The sequence below is a fragment of the Micromonas commoda genome, chromosome 1, assembly GCF_000090985.2.
Source record: "Micromonas commoda chromosome 1, complete sequence".
Lineage (NCBI taxonomy): Eukaryota > Viridiplantae > Chlorophyta > Mamiellophyceae > Mamiellales > Mamiellaceae > Micromonas > Micromonas commoda.
This window is the reverse complement of record NC_013038.1, coordinates 68,861-95,349: the sequence shown is the minus strand read 5'-3', so window position 1 is coordinate 95,349 and position 26,489 is coordinate 68,861. Positions and strand designations below refer to the sequence as shown.

General features: G+C 65.3%; 11 protein-coding genes across 11 annotated transcripts; 3 read left to right on the top strand and 8 right to left on the bottom strand.

Annotated features, from left to right (window-relative positions):
- Positions 1-38: 38 nt before the first annotated feature.
- MICPUN_54817 (hypothetical protein) lies at positions 39-923 on the bottom strand (the record flags this gene model as incomplete). Its single annotated transcript, XM_002506991.1, has 1 exon — positions 39-923. One exon carries the CDS (start codon positions 921-923, stop codon positions 39-41), a length of 885 nt encoding a protein of 294 aa, XP_002507037.1.
- Positions 924-1,005: 82 nt separating this feature from the next.
- Positions 1,006-2,031, bottom strand: RNHB (ribonuclease HII). The gene has a single exon (XM_002506990.1). It carries the CDS (start codon positions 1,849-1,851, stop codon positions 1,063-1,065), a length of 789 nt encoding a protein of 262 aa, XP_002507036.1. The 5' UTR covers positions 1,852-2,031; the 3' UTR covers positions 1,006-1,062.
- A 136-nt stretch (positions 2,032-2,167) lies between these two features.
- On the bottom strand, positions 2,168-6,400 carry MICPUN_113346 (radical SAM domain protein; the record flags this gene model as incomplete). The annotated part of the gene is made up of 4 exons (XM_002506989.1): positions 2,168-2,855; positions 3,259-3,389; positions 3,806-4,281; positions 4,339-6,400. The coding sequence occupies 4 exons, from the start codon at positions 6,398-6,400 to the stop codon at positions 2,168-2,170; spliced, it is 3,357 nt and encodes a 1,118-aa protein (XP_002507035.1).
- Positions 6,401-6,605: 205 nt separating this feature from the next.
- Positions 6,606-12,626, top strand: MICPUN_54813 (RNA methyltransferase; the record flags this gene model as incomplete). Its single annotated transcript, XM_002507374.1, has 1 exon — positions 6,606-12,626. One exon carries the CDS (start codon positions 6,606-6,608, stop codon positions 12,624-12,626), a length of 6,021 nt encoding a protein of 2,006 aa, XP_002507420.1.
- Positions 12,627-12,702: 76 nt separating this feature from the next.
- On the bottom strand, positions 12,703-13,775 carry MICPUN_96164 (predicted protein). Its single transcript, XM_002506988.1, has one exon. It carries the CDS (start codon positions 13,464-13,466, stop codon positions 12,759-12,761), a length of 708 nt encoding a protein of 235 aa, XP_002507034.1. The 5' UTR covers positions 13,467-13,775; the 3' UTR covers positions 12,703-12,758.
- A 556-nt stretch (positions 13,776-14,331) lies between these two features.
- MICPUN_78253 (predicted protein) lies at positions 14,332-15,975 on the bottom strand (the record flags this gene model as incomplete). Its single annotated transcript, XM_002506987.1, has 4 exons — positions 14,332-14,478; positions 14,533-14,815; positions 14,984-15,564; positions 15,619-15,975. Coding segments are annotated over 4 exons (1,368 nt in total), but the record flags the coding sequence as incomplete, so codon positions are not given.
- Positions 15,976-16,105: 130 nt separating this feature from the next.
- On the bottom strand, positions 16,106-18,619 carry MICPUN_54810 (predicted protein; the record flags this gene model as incomplete). Its single annotated transcript, XM_002506986.1, has 1 exon — positions 16,106-18,619. The coding sequence occupies one exon, from the start codon at positions 18,617-18,619 to the stop codon at positions 16,106-16,108; it is 2,514 nt and encodes an 837-aa protein (XP_002507032.1).
- A 698-nt stretch (positions 18,620-19,317) lies between these two features.
- MICPUN_54809 (amino Acid/Auxin permease family) lies at positions 19,318-21,676 on the top strand (the record flags this gene model as incomplete). Its single annotated transcript, XM_002507373.1, has 1 exon — positions 19,318-21,676. One exon carries the CDS (start codon positions 19,318-19,320, stop codon positions 21,550-21,552), a length of 2,235 nt encoding a protein of 744 aa, XP_002507419.1. The 3' UTR covers positions 21,553-21,676.
- A 91-nt stretch (positions 21,677-21,767) lies between these two features.
- Positions 21,768-23,618, bottom strand: MICPUN_54808 (predicted protein; the record flags this gene model as incomplete). Its single annotated transcript, XM_002506985.1, has 1 exon — positions 21,768-23,618. The coding sequence occupies one exon, from the start codon at positions 23,616-23,618 to the stop codon at positions 21,768-21,770; it is 1,851 nt and encodes a 616-aa protein (XP_002507031.1).
- A 361-nt stretch (positions 23,619-23,979) lies between these two features.
- On the top strand, positions 23,980-25,070 carry MICPUN_54807 (thylakoid lumenal protein, chloroplast precursor). Its single transcript, XM_002507372.1, has one exon. It carries the CDS (start codon positions 24,005-24,007, stop codon positions 24,881-24,883), a length of 879 nt encoding a protein of 292 aa, XP_002507418.1. The 5' UTR covers positions 23,980-24,004; the 3' UTR covers positions 24,884-25,070.
- Positions 25,071-25,106: 36 nt separating this feature from the next.
- On the bottom strand, positions 25,107-26,489 carry MICPUN_96161 (predicted protein; the record flags this gene model as incomplete). Its single annotated transcript, XM_002506984.1, has 1 exon — positions 25,107-26,489. The coding sequence occupies one exon, from the start codon at positions 26,487-26,489 to the stop codon at positions 25,107-25,109; it is 1,383 nt and encodes a 460-aa protein (XP_002507030.1).

The following is a 26,489-nucleotide window of genomic DNA, read 5'->3' as shown; positions in this document are numbered from 1 at the left end:
CTACTCTAACTAACGCTGCGCAGGCGCTCCTTGCGAACCTAAACTCTCGGCGTCAGCTTGAGTTTGGTCACCTCGGATTCGTCCGGGAAATCGTCCACCACGAGCACGTCCCCTCGTGACTCGCTCTCCTCCGCGATCTCGTCCACCACCCCGAGCCAGTACACCACCATCCCGGGCCCGAACCTGTCGACGTACCCCTGAAACTGCTCCGCGCCCCGCTCGTAATGGACGATGGGGTCGCAGAACGAAGCCTTGGAGTCGATCCAGTTCACCACCCTGCCGCGCACGGCGATGGGAAGCTCCAGCTTGACGTCCGGGGTCTTGGCGTGGCCCTCGGCGCGCAGCGAACCCTCCGACACGAACGGTACCCCCAGCGCGTTTAGTTTTTCCTCGAGCAGATCTTCGTACTCGCGGCCGGCGGAGTGCCTCGACGCGTCGACGGCGGGCGACGCGACGTGGTCCCACGCCACGCATCGCTCGACGTCGAACCGGATCCGCTCGCACAGCGCGGCACCGGCGACTGGGTCGTCCGCGTGATGCGCGCCCGCGGGGGATTCCGGCGGTGGGTGAATCGGGACCCTGCCGTGCGGGTCACGAATCAGCGCGCCCGCCGCCTTGTGCCCGACGCCCAGGAGGTGTTCGACGAGCAGCCGCATGAGCTGACACGGCGGGAAGTCCACTGCGTGCGCGACGTCGAAGATGTCCTCACCCGCGAGGTACCGCCGCGCGTGATCCGAGATGGCTCGCGCGTGCCGCCCGTGGTGCGCCTTGATCCGCCTCGAGCTCTCCTGCGCGCAGATGGAGACGAGGGCGTCGAGGGAGACGCCGGGGTGCGCCGCCTTCAGCGCGTCCATGTCGGGGTATCGCGCGCACGGGAGCGACAGTAAGTGCGCGCGGATGGACTCGTACTCCGCGAGGCGCATGATCCGAATTCGTCCCGCTCCCCGCCGCGGTCCCGGTCTGGTGGGCGAGGAGGAGGTTTGACGTTGATTTGAAACGAGAACAGACAGACAGACAGCGAAGGTGAAAGTTTCCAAATGACGGACTAGCTACTGTAGGGTGTCAGGCGCCGTCGTAGGCGCTGCCTCCCGGCATGTACTTCATGGGCGCGAACGTCTTCCTGTGATAGGGACACGGTCCGTGCTTGTGGATCGCGTCCATGTGCGCCTTGACCCCGTACCCCTTGTGTTGGTCGAAGCCGTACACGGGGTACTCGTCGTGAATCTTCACCATCATCCGATCGCGCGTCACCTTGGCCAGCACGGACGCGGCGGCGATGCACACGCTCTTCGCGTCGCCCTTGACGATGGCCTCCGCTCGATCGATTAAGGGCGGGGGAACTCGGTTACCGTCGATGAGGACCCAGTCGGCGCGCGTGGACAGCCCCTCCACCGATTTGGCCATCGCCTGCATCGTCGCCTCCAGGATGTTGATCTCGTCGATGCGTTCGTGATCGATGACGCAGACGGACTTGATGACCTGATCGTTCGCCATGAGCTCCTCGTAAACCTCCTCGCGTTCCTCCTCGGTCATCTGCTTGCTGTCGTTGATGGCGTCGATGACCAGGTCCTCCGGGAACACGCACGCGGCGGCGACGACGGGCCCCGCGAGCGGCCCGCGCCCCGCCTCGTCGACGCCGCAGACGATTTTTTTACCCGCGCTCCAGCATCGACGCTCGGCGTCGCGGGAAGGGCCCGCCTTCTTGGGCTTCTTGGCAGCCTTGGCGGCGGCCTTGGCGTCCGCCTCCGCCTTGGTCGTGCGCTTACGCCCCGATGTCCGGGTGCCGGCCGCGGTCTTATCGCCGTTCTCCGCGGAAGCCTTGGGCACGTCGACCTTGATGTGGTCCACCATCTTGACCCCCTTCTGAAGAAACGCGCCCAGGCCCTGCTGCGTCGTCTTGCCGGCCGCGGACGCCTTGGGGGGCATCGCGATGGGAGAGGTGAGCGCGCGGGTGAGGGACGGGGATGAAAACGCGCCGCGGAAGGCGAGGCGAGATGCGAGGACGGTGATACGCGGTCCGACGCACGCCATGCGGCGGGGGGACTGATGCCGGGCGGAGAGGGCGATCTCTTCATCTTGCCGCGTTTTTGGTGGGCAAAAAATTTGAGTTTTTCCTCGAGACTTAAGTGCATAGGTTTCACATCACTCAACTAACGAGGTCACGAGGTTACTTCTTCTTCTTCTTCGACGTCTTCTCCGGCGGTTCCTCCGCCCGGTAGCTCCTGTGATTGTCGATGCGATCGCCCTCCTTGTTGCCGCCCCCCATGTGCCCCCGGTTGTTCACGCCAGCCGCGGGGTCCCAACGCCGCTCCAGAGCCATGAAAGCCTCCGCTCTGACGATGTTATCCAGCCACAGCTTGTCCACGACGGGAGGGGTCGGCTCGCCGAGGTCGATGCGCACGCGGTGCGAGTGAAGCGGCGTGATGGCCACGTTCGACACGTGGGAGAGCATCTGGCACATCCCCTCGACGCTCAGCCCGCCGGCTCCGGTGTATTCGCCTCGGAAGCGAAGTATAGCCGTGCCGGGAGGACAAACGGAGGGCATCGGCACGTGCCTGCCCCTCAGCGAATCGTCAATCTCGGGTTGGTCCATGTGCTCCAGGGCGAGCAGCTGCGGGCGGAGGTCCACCACGCGGACGTTTCCCTTCTTGGACGTCTTGGATATCTCAAACTTTTCCAGCGCCATCGCGGAGGCGACCCAATGTTTCCAATCCGCCGGGGTGACGGCCTTCGCGAACGCAGCCACGGCCGCGGCAATCTCAGCCTCAGCCGCAGCCTCCGCGGCGGCGTCGGCGTCGTCCTCGTCGGCGGACGCATCCGGGATGCCGTCGCCGTTCTTGCCCGCGTCAAAGAAACTTCGTCAAGGGTCGCGAACGGGGGCGATATCGTTTAAGGGTCAGTCGTTCAGAGTTTAGGGTCGAGTCGAGCGAGGGTGTTGTTTGACGGGAGTCGGTATCCGCGCGTGTCGGGGTATCGCGGTCCCACCCCCCCCTTCCCCCGCGCGCCTCCGTCGGTGTCTCATCGGCCTCATTCGACATTGTTGCTATCAGCAATGTTACTTCTGATCCGAAAGATGGTGTTTTTTAATGGAATTAATCCTCAGCCGAGGGCACCGACGACGCGACGCGCGCGACAAAAAAACGGCAGAGCAATCGCCGTCAAGCGGGCGAACAAACACACAGACGCGAAAACAAACAAACGTCGAAGGAAGCAAAGGGTGGGGAAACAAAACAGAGACGAGATGGATGTGGTCCTTACGCTCCGCCTCCTTCGACGTCCCAGCTGGGCGCGTCGCCTCCGATGGATTCTATCGCGGGTTTGGCCGCGGCGCCGGGCACGGCGACGTGGACCAAAAACTCCGCGGATTGGAGCAGTTCGTTCATGGTTTCCTGCGAGAGTGGGGTGGTGTTCGTGACAAACGCGAGGGTCAGCGTCAAACAAAACGTGCGGGCGTCAAACGAAGCGGGTGCCAAACAAAACACGCGCGAGAAAAAAGGAAAAATGTCCCTCTCCCTCCCACCCTCCCTCGCCGCGGCGTCGCCCTCCGTGCGGGTCAGTAAACATCGCCAAATGAAAGTTGTGATATCACGGGATGTCAAACATCTAATTATGCCCGAAGGGCCAGTCATTCCCGACGCGAGTGATGAGGCGGCGCCGAACGAGGGGAGGAGAGACGTCGGACCGCGAGCGAAATCGAGAGACGGTTAAAAAACAAAACGAAACGAAGGGGTTCGCGCGATGGAAAAGTGGCCACGAGCCGCACCATGTATCGCCCGTTGAGGTACTTCACCGGCATGTCCTCAACCTCCGTCAGGCGCATGCCCGCCGGGAGCTCCTCCGCGAGCCTCGCCCGAACGTCCTCGGGGTTCATCCGCTCCGTCAGCACGATTTCCATCATCTCCGCCTCCGAGCTCGCTCCCAGGGGCAGCGCCATCGCGGTCGAGATCCTCGGCCTGGAGCTGTACGGAGAACGGGTCATGGACACGGGCAGCGACGCCCTGCGGCACGCGCGTTCCAGCAGCCGGAGGGTGTCGAGGTGCCCGATGAAGGATTCCTTGCCGTCCTTGGTGAACCGAAATCGCAGGCGCTGGGTGCGGCGGCCATCCGGCTCGTAGTGCCCTTCAAACACCGGCAGCGGCGGCACCTCCGCGACCACGTTCTCGCCAAACTCGTCGCCGCACACGCCGCACTCGGTGCACACGCCGCTGTGCGAGCAGTCCGGCACGGTGATCCCCTCCAGCGCCTTCTGCAGGTCCGCCTTGAGCCACCACTTGGCGATGCCTGTTAGAAAAAACCACGTCAGTCTAATTGCCCAGACGAAAATGAAAATAAACTCACCGGTGTCGATGTGGTCCCACGGGAGCGGCGCGTCCAGGCGGGAATCCGCCAGCGCTCCTCGGTCGACCCTCCCTTTCCCGCCGCCCCCTTGCCCTCGGTACTCCCCGTCCCCGAGCTTCTCCAGCACGTCCCACTCGCCGTTCACCACCTGACGGTACTTCCACGTCAAACCCGCCTCCTCGATGGCCCGGTCGAATGACTGAAACGATGACTCGGCGCCGTCCCACCACGTGGCTTTGTGCGCGCCGAGCTCCCACGACCTGCGAATGACGTCGCACAGCGAACGGTCGCCTCTGCCGATGAAATCCTCCATGGCGCTGATCCGTATGGACGTCCAGTTGGACTTGACGTTGGGAACCTTGGCGAGCGCGTCCTTTAAGAGCTTACCCCGCCTGGCGAATTCCTCCGTGGACACCGAGTGCCACTGGAACGGCGTGTGCGGTTTCGGGGTAAAGTTGGAGAGGGTCAGGGTGAGCGTCAGCCTGTCCCTCTTGCGAGCTTTGTTGCCCCCCACCGTCTTCTGGAGCCAATCCACCGTCTCGGCGATGCCGAGCACGTCCGCGTCCGTCTCGCCAGGTAAACCGATCATAAAGTACAGCTTGACGTTTCTCCAACCCCTGTCGTACGCCGTCTGGACGCCGTGGAGTAACTCGTCGTTGGTGAGTCCTTTGTTGACGATGTCTCGCAGTCGCTGGGTCCCAGCCTCGGGGGCGAACGTCAGACCAGCCTTACCCGCCCCGCCGAGTATGTCCGCGATGGAATCGTCGAATCGGTCGATCCTCTGCGACGGCAGCGAGAGCGTCACGTTTTCGTCCCTGAGCCGGTTTTTAATCTCCAGCCCCACGCTCGGCAACGCGAGGTAATCGCTGCAGCTGAGCGACAGAAGCGAAAACTCGTTGTACCCCGTCTCCCTCATCCCCTTCTCCACCGCCTCTATGACCTTCTCGGGTGGGACGTCCCGTGCGGGGCGGGTGAGCATGCCGGGTTGACAGAACCGGCACCCCCGCGTGCACCCCCTTCGAATCTCCACCGTCAGCCGGTCGTGCACCGTGCTGACGTACGGCACTAGGCCCACCTGAAGCAACGGATCCGGGTCCGCGACCCTTCTCTTGCACCGCTCCGGGACCCCTTCCCTCGTGGGAAACACCGCGCCTCCCCACCCTTTTGGGGAATCGTAGAAGCGGGGCGCGTAGATTCCCTCAACCTCCGTCGCCAACCGATACAGCGTCTCTTCGCGGTTCAACCCCTCAGACTTTGTCTTTTTCAAGCACTCGCCAATCTCCACCATGACGTCCTCGCCGTCGCCGAGCGCGACGAAATCGACGAAATCGGCTATGGGCTCCGGGTTGGACGTCGCCGTCGGGCCCCCGACGAATACGAGCGGCCACGATCCTTCGTCCACGTTCCACGCCTCGTCGGGTTTGTCGTCCCTCGCCTTATGGGTCAACGGGAGCCCCGACAGGTGCATCATCTCCAGCACGTTCACCGCGCCGAGCTCGTACGCCAGGGACATCCCCAGCGCGTCGAAGTGCTTGAGCGGCCGCTTGGACTCCACGGCGAAGAGGTCGCGGTTTTTGGATTTGAGCAGCTGAAGCATGTCGTCGCCCGGGAGGTACGCGCGATCGCACAGCATCCCGGGCTGGTTGTTGAGGATGGTGTACAGCACGACGTGGCCGAGGTTGGAGGCGCCCACCTCGTAAATCTCCGGGTACGCCATCGTGAACCTGACTTGCGCGTCGTTCCAGTCTTTGTGCACCGCGCCCACCTCGTTGCCGAGGTACCGCGCGGGGGTCTGGATGCACGACCACTCGAGTTTGGTGAAGCCGGCGATGGTGCCGTCGGAATCGTCGCCGGCGAGCAGGGCCTCCTCGGCGCGGCGCTCGGCGTCGGTGCGCGTTGGGGAAGGGGGCGGCGGGGTGAGCACCGCGGCGGGGCGGAGCGGGAAGCTGGTCCGATTGGTCCGATTGTTGGAGACTGCGCGGTGAAGTTGGCGGGGGCGGCGCGAGGAGAGGCGATGCGGGCGGCGCGCGGTCGGAGCGATCCCCGCACGCGCGATCTGCATCGCCGCGGACATGTCTTGACGCGATGCACGAGGCGAAACGGGGGCCGACGAGGCGTCTGTTCGCGTCGCGTCGCGCGAGGTTCAGTGGCTGGGACCCCGCTTAGGTTTTGCACTTTTTGACTTCGCTTTTTGGCAGCGTGCGTGGCGGAGGAGTATCGGCAGTAACGACCGCACCAATCACTCGGTGCGAGCCGAGGCTTCCGCTATGGGCGGGGACGCCGCCGATGCGGTCCCCGCGGGTATCAAAGCGCTACGTGCGTTCGCGAAGGCCCCCTCGCACCTGGTGAGCGCCCCCGTGTCTCGGCATGACCCTCGCGCGCGGCGCCCTCCCCTGACGATTGCGCGATCGTTTCCCTCGGATCCTCCACCCACCATCCGCGAGTTGTTACTGCCAATCTCATCTCCACCCACCTCCCTCTTGTCCCACCGTTCGCAGACGGCGTCAAGCGCCCTGAGGGAAGGACTGTGCGAACTCGCGTATCCAGAGGGCGCGTCCGGCGCCGGTGCGCTGGACGAGGTGCTCGAAGCGAGTGCCGAGACGCTGGCGAGGCTCGGAGGACCAAAGATGACGCGCGCGAGCGCCCGAGACGTGCGGGAGCTCGTCGTGCTTCACACCGCCTGCAAGGTTCTCGCGCTGCGCGATGAACCGCGCGCCGAGCTCACCGCGTGGACCCCGCGCGGACTCGACGCGAGCTCAGCCAAACGCGGGCTGCTCGACACCACGTGGCTCGCCTTACTCGCCCGGCGGTGCGAGTGTTCGCACGTCGACGATTCGACGAGGCACCAGGCCATCGACGAGATGATCGCCGTCGTCGACGGGAGACGGGACTGGGACGCCGCGAAACGCCTGGCGCGGCTGTGCGTCGGGAGCGTCGCGGAGGGGGGTGCCGACGGGGGTGCCGACGGGGGTGCCGACGACCCGCCGCTCGACCCCCGCGCAGCCGTCTTCGTCGCCGCGGCGCTCGCCGAGATCGTCGCCGAGGAGCGAAGAGGCGAGATGATCGTTCCGGGGTCCGCGCGAGCCGCGACGCTGACGACGTTGGTCTCCCTCGCGGACGTCGCGTTGGGCATGATGACGACGACGCCGATGGATGACGACGAGGCGACCTACCCTCGCAGGCTCATCGCTCGCGCGCTCATACCGTGCGCCGTCAAGGCTGCCGCGGCGGCTCCGGGCGTCGGGCGAGCCGACGCGCTCGTCGAGAGGATCCGGGCCTCGATCCTTCGCGCGCTGGCGCCGACCAGTCACCGACCAGTCACCGACCAGTCACCGTCTGAGCGTTCATCCGAGCCATCGGACGACGATCTTCACCGCCGGCGATCGTTTGGGTTTTACCTGCTCGCGTCGCACGCGGAGCTCGTGTTGGGCCCCGCGGGTGCGGCGCGCGGGGCGGTCGCCGGGGACGATATCGGTCTGGTCGACGCGCTCGCCCGCGGCATGCGCTCGGACGACGGAAGGGAGAGGAAAGCGGCGCTCACGGCGCTGACGCACGCGCTGGGAGCTGAGACGGCGGGGAGAACGCCGTGGCTGGAGCTGGTCGCCACGACGCACGCGTTCGACGACTTCGCCGCGCACCTCAACGACGCGGCGAGGGCGCACGTCGACGCGCTTCACCCGGCTTCACCCGGCTCGGATGTTTCTGGAACGTCCACGTCATCGACACCGGAAGATGTTCGGAAGGAAGGAGACCCGAACGAGACCCTCCTCCTTCCGTACGAGTACGTGTTGAGCGCGTGGACTCGCGGTCTGCGACACCCCAACCCGAGCGTTCGCGCGGGTACCCTGCGAACGTTCTGCGACCGCGACTGGGCTCGAACCCAAAAGCACGGTTCGAATCCTTACGTCGGGGCACTCACGGAGTCGTTCGTCGCGGAGGCGCTGGTCCCGTCGGCGATGGAGTTTCCCGGACTTTGTGACGAGGTGGCGAAGGTCTGCGAGCTGTGGACGAGGGAAGCTGGCGACGGGGGTGCCGACGGGGGTGCCGACGGGGGTGCCGACGGGGGTGCCGACAGGGGTGCCGGCGAATCCGTCGCGTTTCGTAGGGTGAAGTGCGTCGCGGCGGCTGCGGCGAAAAACGCGCCCGCGTCAAACGTGGCGGGTCTGAGCGCCGGGTGCGCAATCTTGGCCTCCGCCGGCGCGGCCCTCGCGGTTACTAACGCCGGTTCGTCTTCCACGTACGTAACGGCCGACGTAACGGCCGGCGACGCGTTCCTCGCGCACGTCGCGGACGTCGTCGAAGCCGCCGCTTGCAAGCGGGGGGATCCGGAGGCGCAGACGGCGCAAATAAACGACGCCGTCGCCGCCGCTCGAGCCGTTACTCGAGCCGTTACGTGCACCCCGGGCGCCGTTCGCGCCGTGACTTCGCGCGTGCCGGTGTATCTCCTCGACGGTTCGTCTCCCGACGCGGACGGCGTCGGGGTCCGCCCCGGCTTTGAAGCGTTATTCGCCGATTACGAATTCGCGGATTCGGTGGGACGGTTCACGCGAAGTTTCCTCGCGACGGGATCGGAATCCCACGCGACGTCGTCGCACCCGGTCAAATCGGTCGACGACGAGGCGCTCGAGCTGGCGCTCATGTTCACGCTCGCCGGTTCGTCTTCCAACGACGTAACGGCCACCGTAACGGCTCACCTCGCGTCCATCGTCGAACGGACGTCGCACCCGGATGCATCGGCGTCGAGACGAGCGAAGAGTTTACTCGCGGCGACGTATCGAGTGGCGTCTTCGATACCGAGCTGCGACTGGCTTCAACGCGCGCTGCGAAGGGCGCTGGTGGACGCCGTGATCCCGAACGCGATGGTGACGCTGGTATCTTCGTGCGCGGGTTCGATTCCGGACGCGGCCGCGTCGGCGTGCCTGGAAGCCGTCGCGCGCTGGCGCGGCGCCGAGGGCGCAACTCGGGGCCCGAGAATCTCGCCCCCCGCGTGGAATCTCGTGGCGACCGACCTGTCCAACCTGTGCGTCAACCTCAGCCAGGAACCGACAGGATGGGTGGGTGATCCACACGATGTTACCCGCGTCATCACGGCGAGGCTGAGTTCGTTAGCCGGGGTCGCGCGGGGCCTCGCCGCCGTCGCGGCGGATGCGAAATCATCCGACGAAATCGCCGCCGCGGTTTCCGGTTCCATCGTGAACCTCGAGAAGGTTCTCCAGAAGGTTCTTACCGTAACGCCAAAAGTAACGGATCCTAAAGTAACGGATCCTCCCGCGGATTCGACGATGGACGCTCGAGCCGCGGGATGGACCGCCGCGGCGGCGCTCCTATCCGTCCATTTCTTCGGGGCCCGCGAGTCTCTCCGCCTCTCCGCGTCGGCGAGCGCGGCGACTGTTCGGCTCCTCGACGACGCGCTCGAGGGGTTACCGGCGGTTTCATCCGCCGGAGATGAACCGTCGCGGCTCCTCGCGGCACTCCGCGCGATCGCCGCCCTTCTCGAGCGCGTGGTACCTTTGTTTCCCGGCGAACCCGAGTTGAGTCTGGGGGTTAAAATCGCTTCATCGGTGGAACGAGCCGTGCGAAGCTCGCGGTTGAGGAAAAACGCGCCAATCTGGGCCGCCGCTGTAGCGTGCGTCCTGCACCCGCGTCTGTTCGGTGCCAGCTCGCGGCTCCACGCGGCGTCGGATGGATCCGCCGGTTCATCTTCGTCTTCCGGCGCCGGTTCATCTTCATCCGGGGCGGCCTGCGTCGACGGGATAGGGGCTTGCGCGTGGTTTGTTCGAAAAGCGATCGCCGCCGGCTCCAAGACGGGGGGAGCGAGGATCTTGAGAGTCGTCAGCCACGCGTTGGCGGCGCGTCTGGTGCGTTGGCCGTGCCACTCGAAGTACTACGCGAACGAAGTCTGGGCGCTGGGTCTGTGCGGCGAGGGCGGGTTCACGAGGGCGGAGACGCTGGCGATGGCGGAGCACTGGCGCGCACGCGAGGCGGTTAAGGCGAATAAGGAAAAGGAAAAGGATGGCGATACTGGCGCGATGAATACTGGTATATACGGGGTCGATCGATCGCGGGCGGGCGGCGACGCGGGGGCGCTGGCCGATTGGTTGGAGGATGGGGGTCGCGGGGGTGCGGCGGGAGGTCACGTCGCGGCGCGCGTCGCGGCGCTCTCCCTGGCGCACGCCCTCGCCCTCGGCGAGCCTCCCTCCGCGGCGGCGGGCGAAGGCGTCTCTGGACGAAAGGAATTTCTTTCCGGGACAGAGTACGGGGTCGGCGCCCTCGAGGGCGCGGCGGCTTTGCTTCGCGTCGGCCTCGACGCCGTCTCCGGCGGCGATTCAGATCTCGCGCGGGGGACGTACCGCCGCGGATCGAGCACGCACAGGCGCAAGGTCAGGGCTTGGCAGATGCTCTGCGCGCTCGCGCCGGCGCTCGACCGCCTTCGAAGGGTCTCGAGCGCGGGAAAGGTCCGGAGGCTGTTGGAAAAATCGCACATTTTCCAGTCGCTCTCCAAGAACCCCGGTTTCGTCCAGAAGCTCGGACTCGGCCAAGAGCTCCTGCCCGCCAACCCGACGTTGAACGAGTCGAACGAGTCGAACGAGTCGAACGCCGCCGACCGACTCGCCGGGTCGATCGAGACGGCGCTGAAAAAAGCCGCCCCCGCCGCCGTGGCCACGCACAACCTCCCCGGCGTGCGCTACTACGCCGAGGTGTTCTTCACCCTCGCCGCGAGGTCGTACCCGTGCGTCGTGACGGACGTGGCGATACCCGCGCTACGATCGCCGGACGTTAAACCGTTACAAGCGGCGTCGTGGATCCTCGTCGCGGCGGGTCGCGTCGTCCGAGATAAAAAATTGACGGATCATCGCGACGCGACGAACGGTCTAACGCTCGCGAGGCAGACACTCGCGGCGGTGGCGCCGTGGTCGCTGGCGCACAATCACTCGCTGCGAGTCTTTGCTCAACTCGCGACGCACGCGATGCTCGACGCGTTTGGTGTCGACGCGTTTGAAGCGAATCCTTTGACGGGAACGACCGGCGGGAATCCATCTCTGTCCCCGTCCCCGTCCCCGTCCCCGTCCCCGTCCCCGGGTGCCGACTCATCGTCCCAATCCCCGTCCCCGGCTCAGTCCGTTTTGGGCTCCATCGCGTCGCTCCTCTCGACAAACTCGGAGATGGTCAAGGTTCGCGTCGCGTGCGGCCCCGTGTTCGATGCCCACCTCCCGTGCGCCCCGAAGGATTTGCTCGCCGGGGCGCTCGACTGCGAGAGGACAGGACCGGACGATCCGGGGTTCGAGGGCGCGCCGACGTCGGCGCTCGCCTCCGTCGAAGAGTTTTTGCGATCGTCGCGCGAGGGGCTTCGGCGAACACGAACCGCGGAAGACGCGTGGCTCTGGAGCGACGCCATGCGGGCGGGGTGCGACCTAACGCTCGCGTGGGGGGGTTCGGGTGGAGGGTGCGACGGCGGGAGAGTCACCGGAGCCGTATCGCTCGACGACGACGACGCCGGCGACGGAACGGTTTCTCATCGCGTCGACGATTTCTCGCTCGTTTCTTTCGCGCCGGATGATGAAAAGGCTGCCGGTTCGAACGCCGGGGGAACGAGCGCGTTGTCGCTGCAGAAGAAGGTGGAGGGCGCCGGCGGCGCGCACGGGGGGTCGTCGATGGGGTCGATGGGGGAATCGATGGGGTTGATTGGGGGGTCAACGGATCCGATGGCGCTCGCGCTCGCGGCGATGGCGAATCGCGTGGACCGAACCGGCGATCCCGACGCGTCCCTCGTGGCTGAAACGGCCGCTGACGTCAACGAAACGCTCGATACACGCCTGCCCGAACGCCCCCCCGGCCTCGTCGTCGTCGCGTCGCTCGTGGATAAGATCCCCAACCTCGCAGGACTGGCGAGGACGTGCGAGGTGCTCGGCGCCGAGGCGCTGGTCATCGCGGACGCGGCGCGGACCGTCTCGCACAGGGACTTCACCGCCGTCAGCGTCACCGCCGAGCGTTGGCTTCCGATCAGGGACGTGCCCGTCAATGGCTTGGTGTCGTACCTGCTGAGGTTGCGGCGGGATGGGTACGCGCTGGTGGGGTTGGAACAGACGAGGGGCGCGGTGGACGTCAACGAGTATCGGTTCCCGAGAAAGACGGCTCTGGTGCTGGGGCGGGAGCGGGAGGGCATCGACGCCGACGTCCTTAACGTGCTCGACGCGTGCGTGGTGATACCGCAGAAGGGGATGATCCGGTCGTTGAACGTGCACGTGTCCGCGTCGGTGGCGATGGCGGCGTACGCCAGAGCGCACTGAGTCTTTAATTTCACCTTCGAAGGTACTTCGTGGACTACTACGGATACGAGCGGGCGAAGCAGGTGATGAAAGTGAAGAAAGCAGACGATTCTTAATAAAAGCACGTAGTTCATCAAAGGCAGTACTCGCACCTCACGCTATCGCGTGATCGCCCTCGCCCGCTCCTGGGACGTGTTCACCGCGAGCCGCGGCGCTCGCTATGGCTAGCTCTTTCAAATACAGCTCACTCATCGCCTCGAGCTGCAGACCGTCTTTGCCTTTACAGAGCTGAAATAACGGCATTTGCAACGCCGCAGACCAAGAGAAGGAAAGGTTCCAAGGATCTTTCGCCGTCTTGTGCTTGTTGATCGCGTTTAAACGTGCGGAGGCATCCTCGAGAGACTGTCCTCCGGAGAGGAAGTTCGCGGTGACGATTGCGGTGGGTAAGCAGCGTCGGAACACAGCCAAGTTCGCCACGGCAATCTCATCTACCGTGTATTTCGTCTTGCAGGCTTTACCGGGATTCACGATGTTGCTCTTCAGGACTGCTCCTTCCATGTACACGCCGTGGTCGAGCATAGCCTTGAAAAGCTCGGACTGGACCTTCACATTCACTCTGACGGCTGTTTCCAAGTCATGGTCTCCCTTCAAGGAGATATCGGGCTCGACAATAGGAACGAGACCCTCTGCCTGGCAAATGAGAGCGTATCGAGCGAGATCTCGCATGTTAGCTTGGATGATCAAATCAGAAGGCTGCCCGGCGGAGACGTCGATCTCGAGCGGAGATCTCCACTTTGCAAACTCGCAACCAGCAGCCTTGTACTCTGCGAGGCGAGGGGCGAGGGAGTCCAAGCCCTGCATCACAGTGGCTCCATCCTGACCTGGAAGCGCATATACCTTCAGGTGGGGTTTTATCCCGGGTACGATTCCTCTGTCACTCAGCACCTTGGGGAAAAGATCGCCAGAGTTGGTGCTCTTCTGATAAATCGTCTCTGGGTCGAGAATCGCAGCCGAAAGGTATTGTTCGCAACCTGGGCTTTCAAAGAGGATCTGCCGATATGACCTGCGGTTCTCCTCAGTGTTTTCAATTCCGACGGCGGCGAATCGATCGCCAATCGTACCCGGCCCCTCGTCGCAAGCGGTTATTCCTTTGCCAGGAGTTCCAATCATGGAGGCGACTTTTTCAAGATAAGCTTTCTCCGCGTCCGACAAGAAGGCGCCACCATGGCACGATCCGATGCCCGTCGATGGCGATTTCGCCGAGCGGACAAGGGTGGAAGCACGCTTAGATGGGCGCACATTCTTGTTTGTGGATCTGAGTGGGCGATGAGCCTGGATTGCAAGGGTGGCCATGCCGCTCGGTTTCTCTCTCGTTCTGGGCCATCTCGGGCACGTGATCCAGCCTTCGTACCTTCGTGAGCTTCGATACCATGGAGATTCAGATGCTGCAGCGCATTGAGAACAAAATCGCAAAAACGCGTTCAGATTGAGGTGCATTTTATATGGTAACATTAAACCACCATTTACAAGTTAATGAACATAATATGCACGGATAATTTAGGGTCTGCACGGATAAGTGCCCAGGGTTGCCGAGAGAGCGCCGCCAAAATCGAACGTTGAGACGACGGTTAAAGAAAAACGATTGAAGATCGAAAAGGAGAAGAAGAGGAGGGACGTCGAAAGCCCTCCGCCTCTCTCGATTCACACCTCGGAACGGCGGGTGAGCTCAGTGATGATGACCGTGACCGTGGTGGTGGCCGCGGTGGTCGTGACCGTCGTTGGCACCGAGGTTCATATCCTCCAGGCTCGGCCACTTCGGAAACGGATCTTCTTCATCCGAGACGAACCCGTCGAGCCCGAGCTTCCACTCGTCCTGTCGCAGACTCGCACCGTTCGGGTTGGTGGCCCGTACCCTCGATGCCTCGACGCGCGTCACCAGACACCGATCCAGCGCGGCGACGATCGCGCTCCGGTTCATGTGCACGCCGATGAACACCAGCTCCTGCCGGCGGTCCATCAGGATGGGGTTGACGAAATCTCGTTCCAACAAGTCGCGCTCGTCGCTTCCATCCTCCGGCCACATCTCCTCGGGCAACAAGCCCATCCAGGGCCCTCCGCAGGTCAGTTGGAGCACCGCGCCCGCGTGGCCCCACTCGCCGCACGTGTCATCGCGCCCCGCGATCCAGACGAAGCCCTTGCTGCGAAACACTCTGCCGAACTTTGCGATTGAAGCCTTAAGTTTGGCATCCGTCTCAGCCTTTCGAACTTCCAGCGGCATCGCCATGGCGTTCTCCGGCTCGAGGTCGTCGCCGCCATGATCCACGTCGTCCACGTCCACGTCGTCGCCGTCCATCATGTCGGCGTCCATCTCGACGAACACCTCCTCCTCCTCGGTCTCGTCAAAGTCGAGGATGGCGGCGAAGTCGTGCAGAAAAGCGCGGAGCCTCTGCGGGTGAAACGGCGTCCGCGCCTTGTACACGAAGTTGCATATGCCGTACTCCTTGGTCTCGACGACGCGGTGGTTGTTCTTGTCCTGTAAGGTGCGGAGCCACCCCGCGGCGTTCGCGGCGCGCGCCGGGTCGTGCCTGCCGGTCCCTAGCAGTTTGTTCAGGGGCACGTCCGCGCGAGTCGCCAGGACGATCTCGGCTCCGGGGTTGAGCTGCGCAAGCGCGGACTTGACGGCGAGGACGTCGTTGCGGGACACGAGGTCGCACTTGTTGAGGACGATGAGGTCGGCGAACTCGATCTGCGAGACGAGGAGCTGCGCGACGCTCCTGTCGCCGTCCGAGTCGGCCGCCTCGCCGCCCGTTTCCCTGGCGCCGAATCGCTCTAAGAGATCGGCCGGCGACGCGAGGTCGCCGTTGAACGCGGCGGCGTCGACGACGGTGACGCACGTGTCCAGGCGCGCGACCTGCTCCAAGGTGGACGCACCACGCAAAGATTTGACCGCGGCGGCGAGCTCTCTGGCCTCCCGCGGGTCCAAGTCAGACGGGTCGTCGGCCGCGTCGCTCACGTCGATGCCGAACGTCTCGGCAACCTGCGCGGGCTCCGAGACCCCGGAGGATTCCACGACGATGGCGTCGAACTTGCGCTGGGCGGCGAGGTCCGCGATGGCCTTGACGAGGTCGGCGCGCAGCGTGCAGCACACGCACCCGTTCTGCAGCTCCACCAAGCCCGGTTCGTTGGGATCGAGCGCGCGCGTGTTCCGCACGAGAGCGCTGTCGATGTTGAGCGCCGCGACGTCGTTCACGACCACGGCGACGCGGAAGTTCCCGGCGTTCTCCACGATGCGCTTGAGCAGCGTGGTCTTACCGGCGCCGAGGAAGCCGGAGAGGAGGGTGACGGGGATCGGGGCCTGCATGGCGATGTTCGTCGCGTGCGCTGAAGGTGGAGGAGCGCGCGGAGGGTGTGGATGGAGGGTGGTCGCGCCCCGTTTCCTCCAGACTCAGATCCTTAATCAGTGCGTTCAGATGGATCGAAAATGACTCAAGATTTTGGGTCTATTCGCCAGTCTCCGACGACCCCGGCTCGTACGAGAACAGCGCGCCGGGGCCGCGAACGACGCCGGGAGTCGCGACGAACACGTCCAAGCCGTGCGTACTCCCATCCAGGGAAGCGTCGTAAACCTTCTTGGCTCCCACCGGCGACGACACGACTCGGCCGTCGTCACCGAGGCTCGTCGCAAACGCTCCGGAGTGTTCGAAATGCATCCGCCCCGCCGATGCCTCGCGCCTATACGCCTCCTCCTCCGCCCTCGCCTCCACGTCGAACGCGCGGGCCATGACGCCGTCCGCCTCAACCCCGATGCGCTCGGCTCGGCTCGCGATTTTGGCGAGGAACGCCTCCTCGTCCCGCGCCAGCTCCGCGGCGACGCGAGCGCTCTCGAGCCTCAACCTCCGATCCAACTTTTCGGATGTGGCGCAAATCTTGACGTGTCTCTCCCGCGCGATGGACGCGCGCCACTCCGCGTCCGCCGCCCGAGCCCTCGCGCGTTGCAACGCCGCCACCTCGCGCCGTTCCTCCCGCTCCGCGCCGCGCATGGCGAGCGCCGACGCGTGTTCCTCGTCGATGGCTTCTTTTTTTTTCCTCGCCGCGTCGAGGCGCATCTGGACGCGAACTCTGCAAGCCTCGCGGTCCGCCGACTCCGCCTTCGCGTTCCACTCCTTACGCCTCGCCACGCCGTCCGCCCTGCGCTGCTTCTCCGCGACGCGTCGCTCCTGGCGAACGAGGGCGTCGGCGTCTCGCTGCAGCCGGGCTCGAGCGATTTTTTGTCTCGCCAGCTCAGCCGCCGCCGCCTCGTACGACGCTCTCTCGTCCGCCTCCGCGTCTGCAAACGCGGCTCGACGCGCGGCCCGTTCGGTATGACCGTTACTGACCGTTACTGACGACGACGATGTCCGGTCAATTGAACCCCGCACTGACGGCGTCGGGTGAGCGGCGACGTGCGCGGGGGTCGTAACACCGCGGGGGGGCGCCGAGACCGGTCGCGCGTGGTGTCCCACCGGCGAAGAGGGCGCCGGGTCGATCGCCGACGTCGCGGGTTCGATTCCGGGCGCGGACGAATCGACCGTCCGTCCGCCCCGCGCCGCGACGTCCGTGTCCCGCGTGCCCCCCCCGCGGGTGCCCTCGAACGACGCCTCGCGCGCCTCGTTCGTCGCGCGCACCCGCGCCTCCTCCGCCTTCAGCTCCTTCTCCGCGACCGCGATTTCCTCCTCGGTCCTCGCCTCGGTCCTCGCCCGCATCGCGTTATAATACTTTCGTTCCTCCTCGCGTCGCCGCTCGACGGACGCGCGGACCGCTTCCTCCACGCGCCTCAGGTCCGCCCTCTTACGCTCCAGCGCCTCCGTTCGTTTGGCGGTGGCGCGTTCGGCATCCGCCCGTTCTCGCTCCAACGCTTCCATCGTTCGCCGCTCGATGTCGGCTCGATCGGCGAGGATCGAAGACGCGTCAAAAGCCACCCGGGGAGCGCTCGCGAGGAAATCAGCCTTGTCTCGGCCGGGCGTCGTCCGTCTGGGCGTCGCCGGGGAGGCGGCGACGAATGTACGGCTCGGCGGCGAGCTCGGGGTTCGAACCGGTGACCTTCCGTGTAGGTTCCTCGATCGAGCCGCGTCTTTCGCCGCGATCCGCTCTCGCTCCCTCGCCGCCTCCCCGAACCTCGCCAGCTCCTCATGGTCCGCCGCGGACGCGATGTCGTTCAGGTCGTCCATCAAAGTCGCCGCCTCGAGCTCCGCTTTCGCCAACGCCGCGAGCACCCGCTCGTCGACGTCGTCCCGTCGCCTTTGTCTCTCATTTTCCTTTTCCTTAAATTTAGCCTCGGCCTGGGCGGCGCCCGAGAGCTCTCTCGCCATCCGCGCCACCTCCCTCGGGTCGTCCATGGCGTCGCGTCGCGCGAGCAGGGCGGTTAACCTCGCGCGCTGCTCCTTCCTGCGCCTGGCGCAGACGTTCTTTTGGTTTTGCGGCGCGAAGACGGGTTCCGGCCGAGGGACCAAAGAGTTTGGGTCGCATTTGGCTTTGAGGCACGCCACCGCCGACCTCGGGGACGTGATGGAGACCTCGAACCCCTCGGGTTTCTCGTTGCCCGGCTCGTACAGCGCCAGGATGTCTTCGAGGTTGCCCCGGAGCCTCATCGTGGGAGCGCGTCGCGACGTCGGGCCGTCTCCCTCCGCGCCCATCGCCGCGGAGATCGGCTCGTCGTCGTCGTCGTCGTCGTCGTCGTCGTCGATGTCCTCGTCCGCCATGGCGCGAACGTCCCGGAGCTTGAGACGAAGCCGCCTGGCCCACGGCGGATCGTCGCTCCCGGGTCTCTCGGGGCCCTGGTCGAATACCCTGCCGCGGGGCGGGCCCGGGACGCGCACTCTCCGAGCGTCGTTGTTGTTTTTGGCATCCTCCCCTAAATCGAGCTGCCGGCGAGCGTGCGTTCCGGGTGGAGCCTTCTTCCGCGCGCTGGATCGGTCGGGGTCGTGGTACACCTTGGACGGCGTCAGCGACGGCGACAGCCGCAGGTCGCCCGGCATCTCGCCGAAACGCGAGGGGCGTCGCGGCGGCCCTGACGCGAGCGTGCCCCCGAGTGTGCCCGACGGACGGATAATTAGTCTACCAATCGTTCAGTCCGACGCCATCAGATAGGGTCCCGATTAGTGCCACTTTTTGTCCCCTTTTGCTACCGCGAAAGCAAAGTGGCTGTTTTGTATGGGCAAATAGTTTGAAATCAGGTCGATTTTCGGGCAATTTTGCCTTCTTCGGGACCGCTCTCCGGCGACTCGCCAGGAGGCCTCGGCCCCGATTTTGCTCTCGCGAAGGCCGAAATACCGCGAACGCGAATTGATGTCTGACTATTTGCCCATACGAAAATCCACTTTGCTTTCGCGGTAAGCAAAGGGGACAAAAAGTGGCACTAATCGAGACCTATCAGATATCACGCCGTGCAGTGTGTGTGAGACGGACCGGGGGGCGCGACGCTGGTCCAGACGGGAAGCGAGCGGCGCAGCACATGGCCGCGTCCGATCGGTTCACGCTCGGCGTCCTCTCCTTCCTCTCACTCGGCACCTTCGCGGCGATCTTCGCGGCGACGCAGGAGCGCAAGGTGGAGCGATACCGGCGCCAAGGCAGGCCGCTGCCCCCGGGGTTCGAGTAACCCGAGCGCGCCTCGAGGGATTCGGGAGAAGCGAGGGGAAGGGCGGGGCGTCCCCGGGGGGGGTTGAAGTGAGAGACGATGACGTCGTCGGAGACGCCGCGTCGCGCGAGCGTGCTCTCCACGGCGTTTAACCTCATCAACTGCGCCATCGGCGCCGGGGTCCTCGGCGTTCCCTTCGCCGTGCGATCCATGGGAGCCGTCCTCGGGGCGCTCTCGCTGTGCCTCGTCATGGCGATCAGCGTGCTCACCCTCAACGTGCTGACGAGGGCGGCGAGGGCGTACGGCGCGAGCTCGTACCAGGAGCTGGTGAGAAAGAGCATGGGGTGGTTCGCCGCGCACGTGGTGTCCCTGACGCTCATCGCGTACGTGTTCGGGAGCTGCGTCGCCTACACGATCGTGTGCGCGGACTCGTTCGGGGAGTTCAACGCGCGAGCCTTTGGATCCGGCTCGTTCGCCGCGAACAGGTCCGTCATCGTGCTGTTCACGTCCACGTGCGTCATGCTGCCGCTGAGCCTGCTGCGGAGCATGGAACGGATGGCGTTCGCGTCGTCGTTCAGCGTGCTGGCGCTGCTGTACACCGCCGTCGTCGTCGTAGCCAAGGGCATCGACGCCGTTAAAGCGCTCTTTTTCGACGTCTTTTTACACATCGCGACGATGACGCGTCACCGGTCTGGCGGCGGCGGAGGCCCGGACACGAACGACTTTTTGGCTAAATCCACCCCGTCGTCAAACAGCTCCGTCGGGTCCACCCCCCACGTTCGGGCGTGGGTGTTGGACAAAGGGACGATCCTCGCGCTACCCGTCCTCGTCTTCGCGTTTCAATGCCACGTCCAGGTGGTTTCGATCTTCGCCGAGTTGAGGGACCCGAGTCGAGCGACGCGGAAGCCGTCGTCGTCGTCGTCCGTTCAGGCGGCGGCGCCGGGAATCGAACCCGCGACATCGGCGGCGCCGCACGAGTCCGAAGCGGCGTCGGTGATGAACGGACCCCGGTGGGGCAAAGACTTTCCTTCTGGGGGGAACGACGAGGTTAGCGAGACTTACGAGTCCGAGGATGAGGACGAGGGTGACGTTTTCGTGGACGCGACGTCGCAGTCGGCGTCGGGGCTGAGCAGCCTCGCGTCGTCGCGCGGGGGCTCCCCGGCTCCCCTCGGGACGACCTGGGGTGCCGAGGGTGGTGCCGAGGGTGCCGACGCGGGGACGCACGCGCGGCGCCGGTCCTCCGGAGCGTCGGGGTCGACGCTCTCGATGATCTTGTCGCCGTCGCCCGCGCGTCGACCGAACCGCAGGCGCAGACTCTTCTCCGGGGGTGCCGAGGGTGCCGAGGGTGCCGACGTTACCCGCGCCGCGAACGACGGGGCTCGAACCCGCGAAGGCGAAGCCGAGCGCGCCGAGCTCGACCGCGTCGTCACCATGGAGCGCGTCTCGTTCTGGTCCATGTTGGCGTGCCTGACGGGGTACCTCGCGGTTGGCGTTTTCGCGTACGCGGAGCACCCGGATGTGCCCTCGAACCTTCTGGACGCCTACCCGGCGGACGACCTACCGATGCTCGCCGCGAGTTTATTCATGGGGTTGAGCTGCGTCGCGAGCTACCCGATCAACCACTTCGCGTCTCGCGCGGCTCTCGACGATCTCTACGTCGCGGGGGTTTGTGCTTGGAAAAGATGTTTCGCGAAAACGGCCGGTGACGACGATTCGGGCGTTACTTTGGGCCCGACGCCGGCGCCGCCCGGTCAGGCGCCGGTCGGGAGGCACTGCACGCAGACGGTCGCGTTCGTCGCGTCCACCACGGCGCTCGCGCTCGCCGTGGACGACCTCGGAGTGGTGTTTCAGGTGATCGGCGCCACCGCCGGCGCCGTCGTGATTTTCATCTTGCCCGGGATCCTCCTTCTCCTTCCCGGGTATCACGGCGCCGGGTGTGGGGGTGCCGTCGGGGGTGCCGTCTGGGGTGCCGTCGGCGAGCCGGACGAGGAGTCGGGAGACGTCGGGTTAGAACGAACCCGGGAGGACGGTGGAACGCACGCGAGGGCCGCGAGCAGGCACTGGACCGAGATGGGCGACTCGATCGGAGGGTACGACGAGCTCACCTTCTCCGGACACCTTCTCGACGCGCCTCTTCTGAATGCGGGGGACGGACCGGGACCGAACGGCGGCGTGGAAGGCACCCGGGGTGGGGCGGCGAGCCGGACGGTGCCCAGAGGGGCGGCGGCGTTGGGCGCGGCGCTGGTGTGCACGGGCGCGCTCATCGCGGCAACGAGCGTTCACCTGATTTTCTTCGCCGACGACGTCGGCGCGCCTGGCTCGGGGTTCGTTTAAACCCTTAGCTCGGGGGTTAAGAACACGTGGGCCGCGCGTGGCGATGGCGTCATGGAACTACTTCCGCGCGCGTCCGTGCGTCGTACACTTACTGTTACTGTTACATACAGGGTCGTATTATCGTAATAGCCGGTGACTCGCGACGACGAGATGATACCCTCGTCGAGCCCCCCGTTTTCTCCTCTCCTCTCCTCTCCTCCTCTCTGCGTCGCGCCTTAAAAATACTGCTCGAGCTCCTTGAAAAACCACGTCTTGGCCTGCGAGGTCCACTTGAACGAATCGAGCGCGTACAGCGCGGTGTCGAGCTCGATGTTGCCGACGGTGGACTGAACCACCTTACCGCTCGCTCGCTTGTGATCGCGGACGGGTCCGTCGGTGACCAGCTTGAGGATCCTTCGCGCCTGACGTATGTCAATCACCGTGAGGTTCGCCTCGAAGTCGCGGACGACGTTGAGGATCTTCTTGTCCAGCTTCACGCCGTCGACGATCTCGATGGACTTGTGATACGCGTCGTGAAGCAACGCGTCGCGATCGGATCGGAACGCGGACGGTCGCCTCGGCACCGGCTTCTTCCCAGTCCCCGTGGTGATCGTCAGGGCGTCGATACCCATCGTGGGGTCCTCGTACGCCAACGAGCGGTGCTTCACGCGCCTGAACGTCTTCGCCCCGGCGTCCGTGCGGTACCACGCGTCGATCCACGCCTGCGCCTCCTCCGCTCTCGCCGCCGCGGCGTTTCGATCGGCGATGATCGAGTCGCCAAAGACGAAAACCTTGGGCTCGAAATACTCCGCGTCCCTTTTGGCGGCGACGACGGAGGTGAGCGCGAGCAGGGCGACGACGCCCGCGGCGCCCAACGTCGCGGCGGACTGCTCGGGCGGAAGGGCGTCGAAGGATTCGGCGACGGTCTCGAAGCCGGACGCGACGTTGGCGCCGACGGCGGCGGCGCCGCGACCAATCTCGGGAGGGACTCTCATCGAGCCGAGCTCCCTGATGCCGCCCCGGAGCGGCGCGGGGACGTCGTACGCGCCGATCTTCATCGGCTGGTCCTTGGCCGAAGGGGTCGGCGCGGTGCCCGCCACGTTGGCAAGCGCGACGGCTCCGACGACGAACGCGGCGGCGGCGGCGAGGATGGAATCGTCGTATTTTCCGGCGGATTTTCCGACCGCGAATTTTCCGTACGCTAAGGGCTTCTTGTTAATGATGGGCTTCTTGTTAACGGGCTTCTTGGTGACGAAGACGGTGCCGGTGGCGGCCTTCTTGTTGACGGGCTTGGTCTTAGATCGGAAGGCGACGATGTTGCTCTTTCCCGTCGCCTTTTGCGTCTTGTTGAGAGGAAGCTTTCGCGTTCCGGCGGGCTTCTTGTCGTCTGTCCGCTTGTTGTCCACGTCGCCTTTCTTAAGAGGCGTGATGTTGTAGCGGGACGACTTGAGGGACTTGGCGCCAGGTGCGTCGATCTTGGTTTGCGTCGACGTGATTGTTTGCGACGTCTTCTTGGCGACGATGTTGCTTCGTCGGTGCGTCACGGACTCGTTTTGTTCGGACCACATCGTCGGATCTCGCTTGGCCCGCCGATCGTAGTCTTTCTTCCCAGCCGCGCCCAGCACGGTGGCGAGCAGGAGGAAGGCGGAGGTGGAGATGAGGGTGGTGTCCAGGGTCACCTCGGTCACGCCGATCGATCCGGGGTTCACGCCGTCGGCGACGAGGTCGGCGGCGACCTGGAACTGCGGGGCGTACACGGTGGGGGGCATGAGGTGCGAGGCGAGCGCGGCGCCGTGCGCGGGTTCCGCGGCGACGATGGCGACGGCGATGCCGGTCGCGATGGCGGCGGCGACGGCGGCCTCGTGGTTGACGATGGACTTGTCGCGGAGCTTGCCCTCGCGCCTCAGCCTGACGCCGATGGCATCGTCCCGGGCGCTCGCGAAGGGCGGGATGCCGTAGTGGCCCTCGAATCGTCGAGAATTCGAGTTGACAATCTTGATCCTCCCGCGCGCGCGGAGGGCGCGCTGGATCGGGGAGACGCGCGATGAGGCGCCGAGCGTGCGGGTGGATACGGCGGAGGAGTTCATCTCGGGTGCTTGCAAAGTCGGCGGTGGGGCGCGCGCGTCTTCGATATGGGCGATCACGTTTCACGATCGCCGCACTTTTCGGGCGCTTTTGCACTCAAAAAAGCCCGAAAAAGCAAAATATCTCGCCGGATTGCGAAGATTCGTGACGTGGACCGTATCTGCTGACGCGATTCGTATGCGCATCAGTCAGGGATAATTGCCTTTGGCACGCATATTTCCCTTTTTCTTTGCCATTTCGTAACTGCTCACGCGTGCCGCGAACGTGGCTGCCCATTTTATCCACCGAGGCTGCTGACGGGAAGAACACGTCGGTAGCTCTCTGTCGCCCCCGGGCTATCCACTGTGGAATCGTCCGAGCGCACCGAAGGCTGCGGACGTAAAGCGACATGTCGGCCGTTGCCAACCTCGCGGGCGCGTCCTCCCGCGCAGTCGTCTCCACCCGCGGCGCCTCCCACCGCGCCTCCTCCGCCCGCCACGTCACCCGCGCCGTCCCAGCCTCCTCCGCTGCGAGGACGACGATCATCAAATGCGTCAGCGACGAGGGTTCCTCGCGGCGGCAGGCGCCGAAGCTCGACCGCCGCGCGCTGTTCACCGGCGCCGCCGCCCTCGCCGCCGGGCTCCCCTTCGCGCTCGAACCCGCCCCGGCGCGCGCGGCGTTCGACGGCAGCGACAGCAAGATGGTCGGCGCGTACCTTCCCGCGGGCCCCGACGGGTTGTACGTGTTCGAGGCGAGAGCCCCGAGGACCCCGGCGCTTCGCGCGGGCGCGCTCGAGCCGTACTCCATCCTCCTCCCGCCCGAGTTCAAGGAGGCGCCCGTGTCCAACGCCCGGTCGGGCAACTACTGCCAACCGCGATGCGACGAGGCCACGACCGAGGTGCAGTTCGTCGAACCCTCCGCGGGGTCGCTCCAGATCATCATCATCCCAACCACCAAGCTGCTCATCGCCAAGCAGGACCCGACCGTCGAGGACGTCGGCACCATAGACGGGATACTCAACGCCATCTCGCCCGCCATCACCGGGTCCGTCGCCGCGGAGCCCGAGGAGGTGGTATCTGCGTCGACCAAGGTCAAGGACGGTCGGTCGTACTACGAGTACGAACTTCTCACGCCATTCGCGGAGTTTGGCCTGCACAGCGTCAGCGCCGTGTCCACCAACAAAAACTACGTGATGATCGCGACGATCGCGGCGTCTGAGAAGCAGTGGGCGAAGAGCGAGGCGGACCTCAAGAAAGTCATCGACTCCTTCCGCGTCTGCGTCAAGTGATGATGATGATCTATTGATGTGTCAAGTAAGAGGGGGAGGTAGAGAGATAGAGAGGGGCGAGGGGCGAATACGACGGGGTCGAAATAGACGGGGTCGAAATCGAGACCCGAAGACGACCGCGGCGAGAGCGTCGAGGACAAGTCATCACACGTTAAACGACAATATTAAACGACGACGTTTCACATCCGTCAGGGACGTTACATTCACCCCCCTCTCGCACCTCTCACGTCCGCGCGCGCTTGCCCCCGGGCGAACCGTCCCCGTTTTGCCCTCCGACGCACAGCGCCGCCGTGTGCTGACCCCCGAACGAAACCGCGACGATTTTCTTCCCCGCCATCGCCCTCGTCGGCACGAGCCGCTCGGGGACGTGCGCGTCGTCGCAGTCGTCCCCGCGGCCCAGGTTTCCCTCCATGCCGTACCCCCAGACGTACGCCTCGCCGTCCGCGGTGACCGCCGCGTTGCTCCCGGAGCCGCCGGCGGCGACGGAGACAATCTTAACCTTGGATCCGTCCAGCCCGTGCACCAACCCGGGCGTGGGTTTCGGTTCGTCGTCTCGCGGGTCGATCCCGAGCTGACCCAACCTGCCGTACGCGGGCCGCCCGAACGTGTACACCTTCCCGTCCCTCGTGAGCATCGTCGTGTGCGTCGAGCCGCCGTCGCCGCTCGCGATCCCGAGCCCTCGCAGCGACGGAACGGCGACGGGAAAATAACTCGTCTGCGTCGACCCCGGATTCGCGGGGTCGTACGGCAAACCCGTCTGGCCGTACGAGTTGAGCCCCCACGCGTACACGACGTCGTCGCCGGCGCAGATGGCGAACGAGTGGTTATCGCCCGCCACGACGGCGGTCACGACGGCCGTTATGTTCGGCACTTTCGCCGGGGTGACGAGCGGTTTCGTTTTCTCCGGCCCCCGCGCCTCGGCGTCGTCCGCTAAATCCGCATTCACCCGCCCGAGCCTGCCCTTCTCGGGACATCCCCACGAGTAGACGTCGCCGCGACGCGTCAGCGCCAGCACGTGATCCGTCCCGGACGCGACGTTTGTCGCGTAGGATCCCTGCGAGCCGTCCGGCGAGTACACCACCGTCGGCGTTTTGCAGATCTTCTCCCCCGCGGTGAACGCCCACTGGCCGCTGGAGTTCCGAAAGCAGCCCCACGCCACGATGGCGCCGGTGGAGGTGACGACGGCGACGTGCGAGTCCCCCGTGCTGACGTCCACCACGCCGCCGGCGTTTGACGGGAGCGTCACCAGGCCCGGCTTGGACTCCTCGTCCGCGGCGCCTTTCCTCGTCACTCGGCCGAGCGCGCCTTCGTCGTTGACCCCCCAGGAGTACATCAGCCCGCCCTGGCACACGGCGAGGGTGTGCATCCCGCCGCAGCATATCTTGATCACGGATGCGGCGTTGACGCCCGGGATGGTGTCGAGCAGTCTCGGTCGCGCGAGCTCCACCACGTCCTCGCCCATGCCGAGCTGGCCGTTATCGCCGGTGCCGAACACGAAGCACTCGCCGGGCGGGCTCTGAGCGTTCGCGACCGCGAGCGAGGTCTGGCGCACGAGCTCGCTGCGCTCCGAGACGTCCGCGTAGTCTCTCTGCGGGAAGTTGTTCAT

What these genes read in the sequence shown, in the direction of transcription:
- RNHB (XM_002506990.1), bottom strand. Translation starts at nt 1,851, where the DNA reads ATGGTGGACCACATCAAGGTCGACGTGCCCAAGGCTTCCGCGGAGAAC.
- MICPUN_54807 (XM_002507372.1), top strand. Translation starts at nt 24,005, where the DNA reads ATGTCGGCCGTTGCCAACCTCGCGGGCGCGTCCTCCCGCGCAGTCGTC.
- MICPUN_96164 (XM_002506988.1), bottom strand. Translation starts at nt 13,466, where the DNA reads ATGCAGGGCTTGGACTCCCTCGCCCCTCGCCTCGCAGAGTACAAGGCT.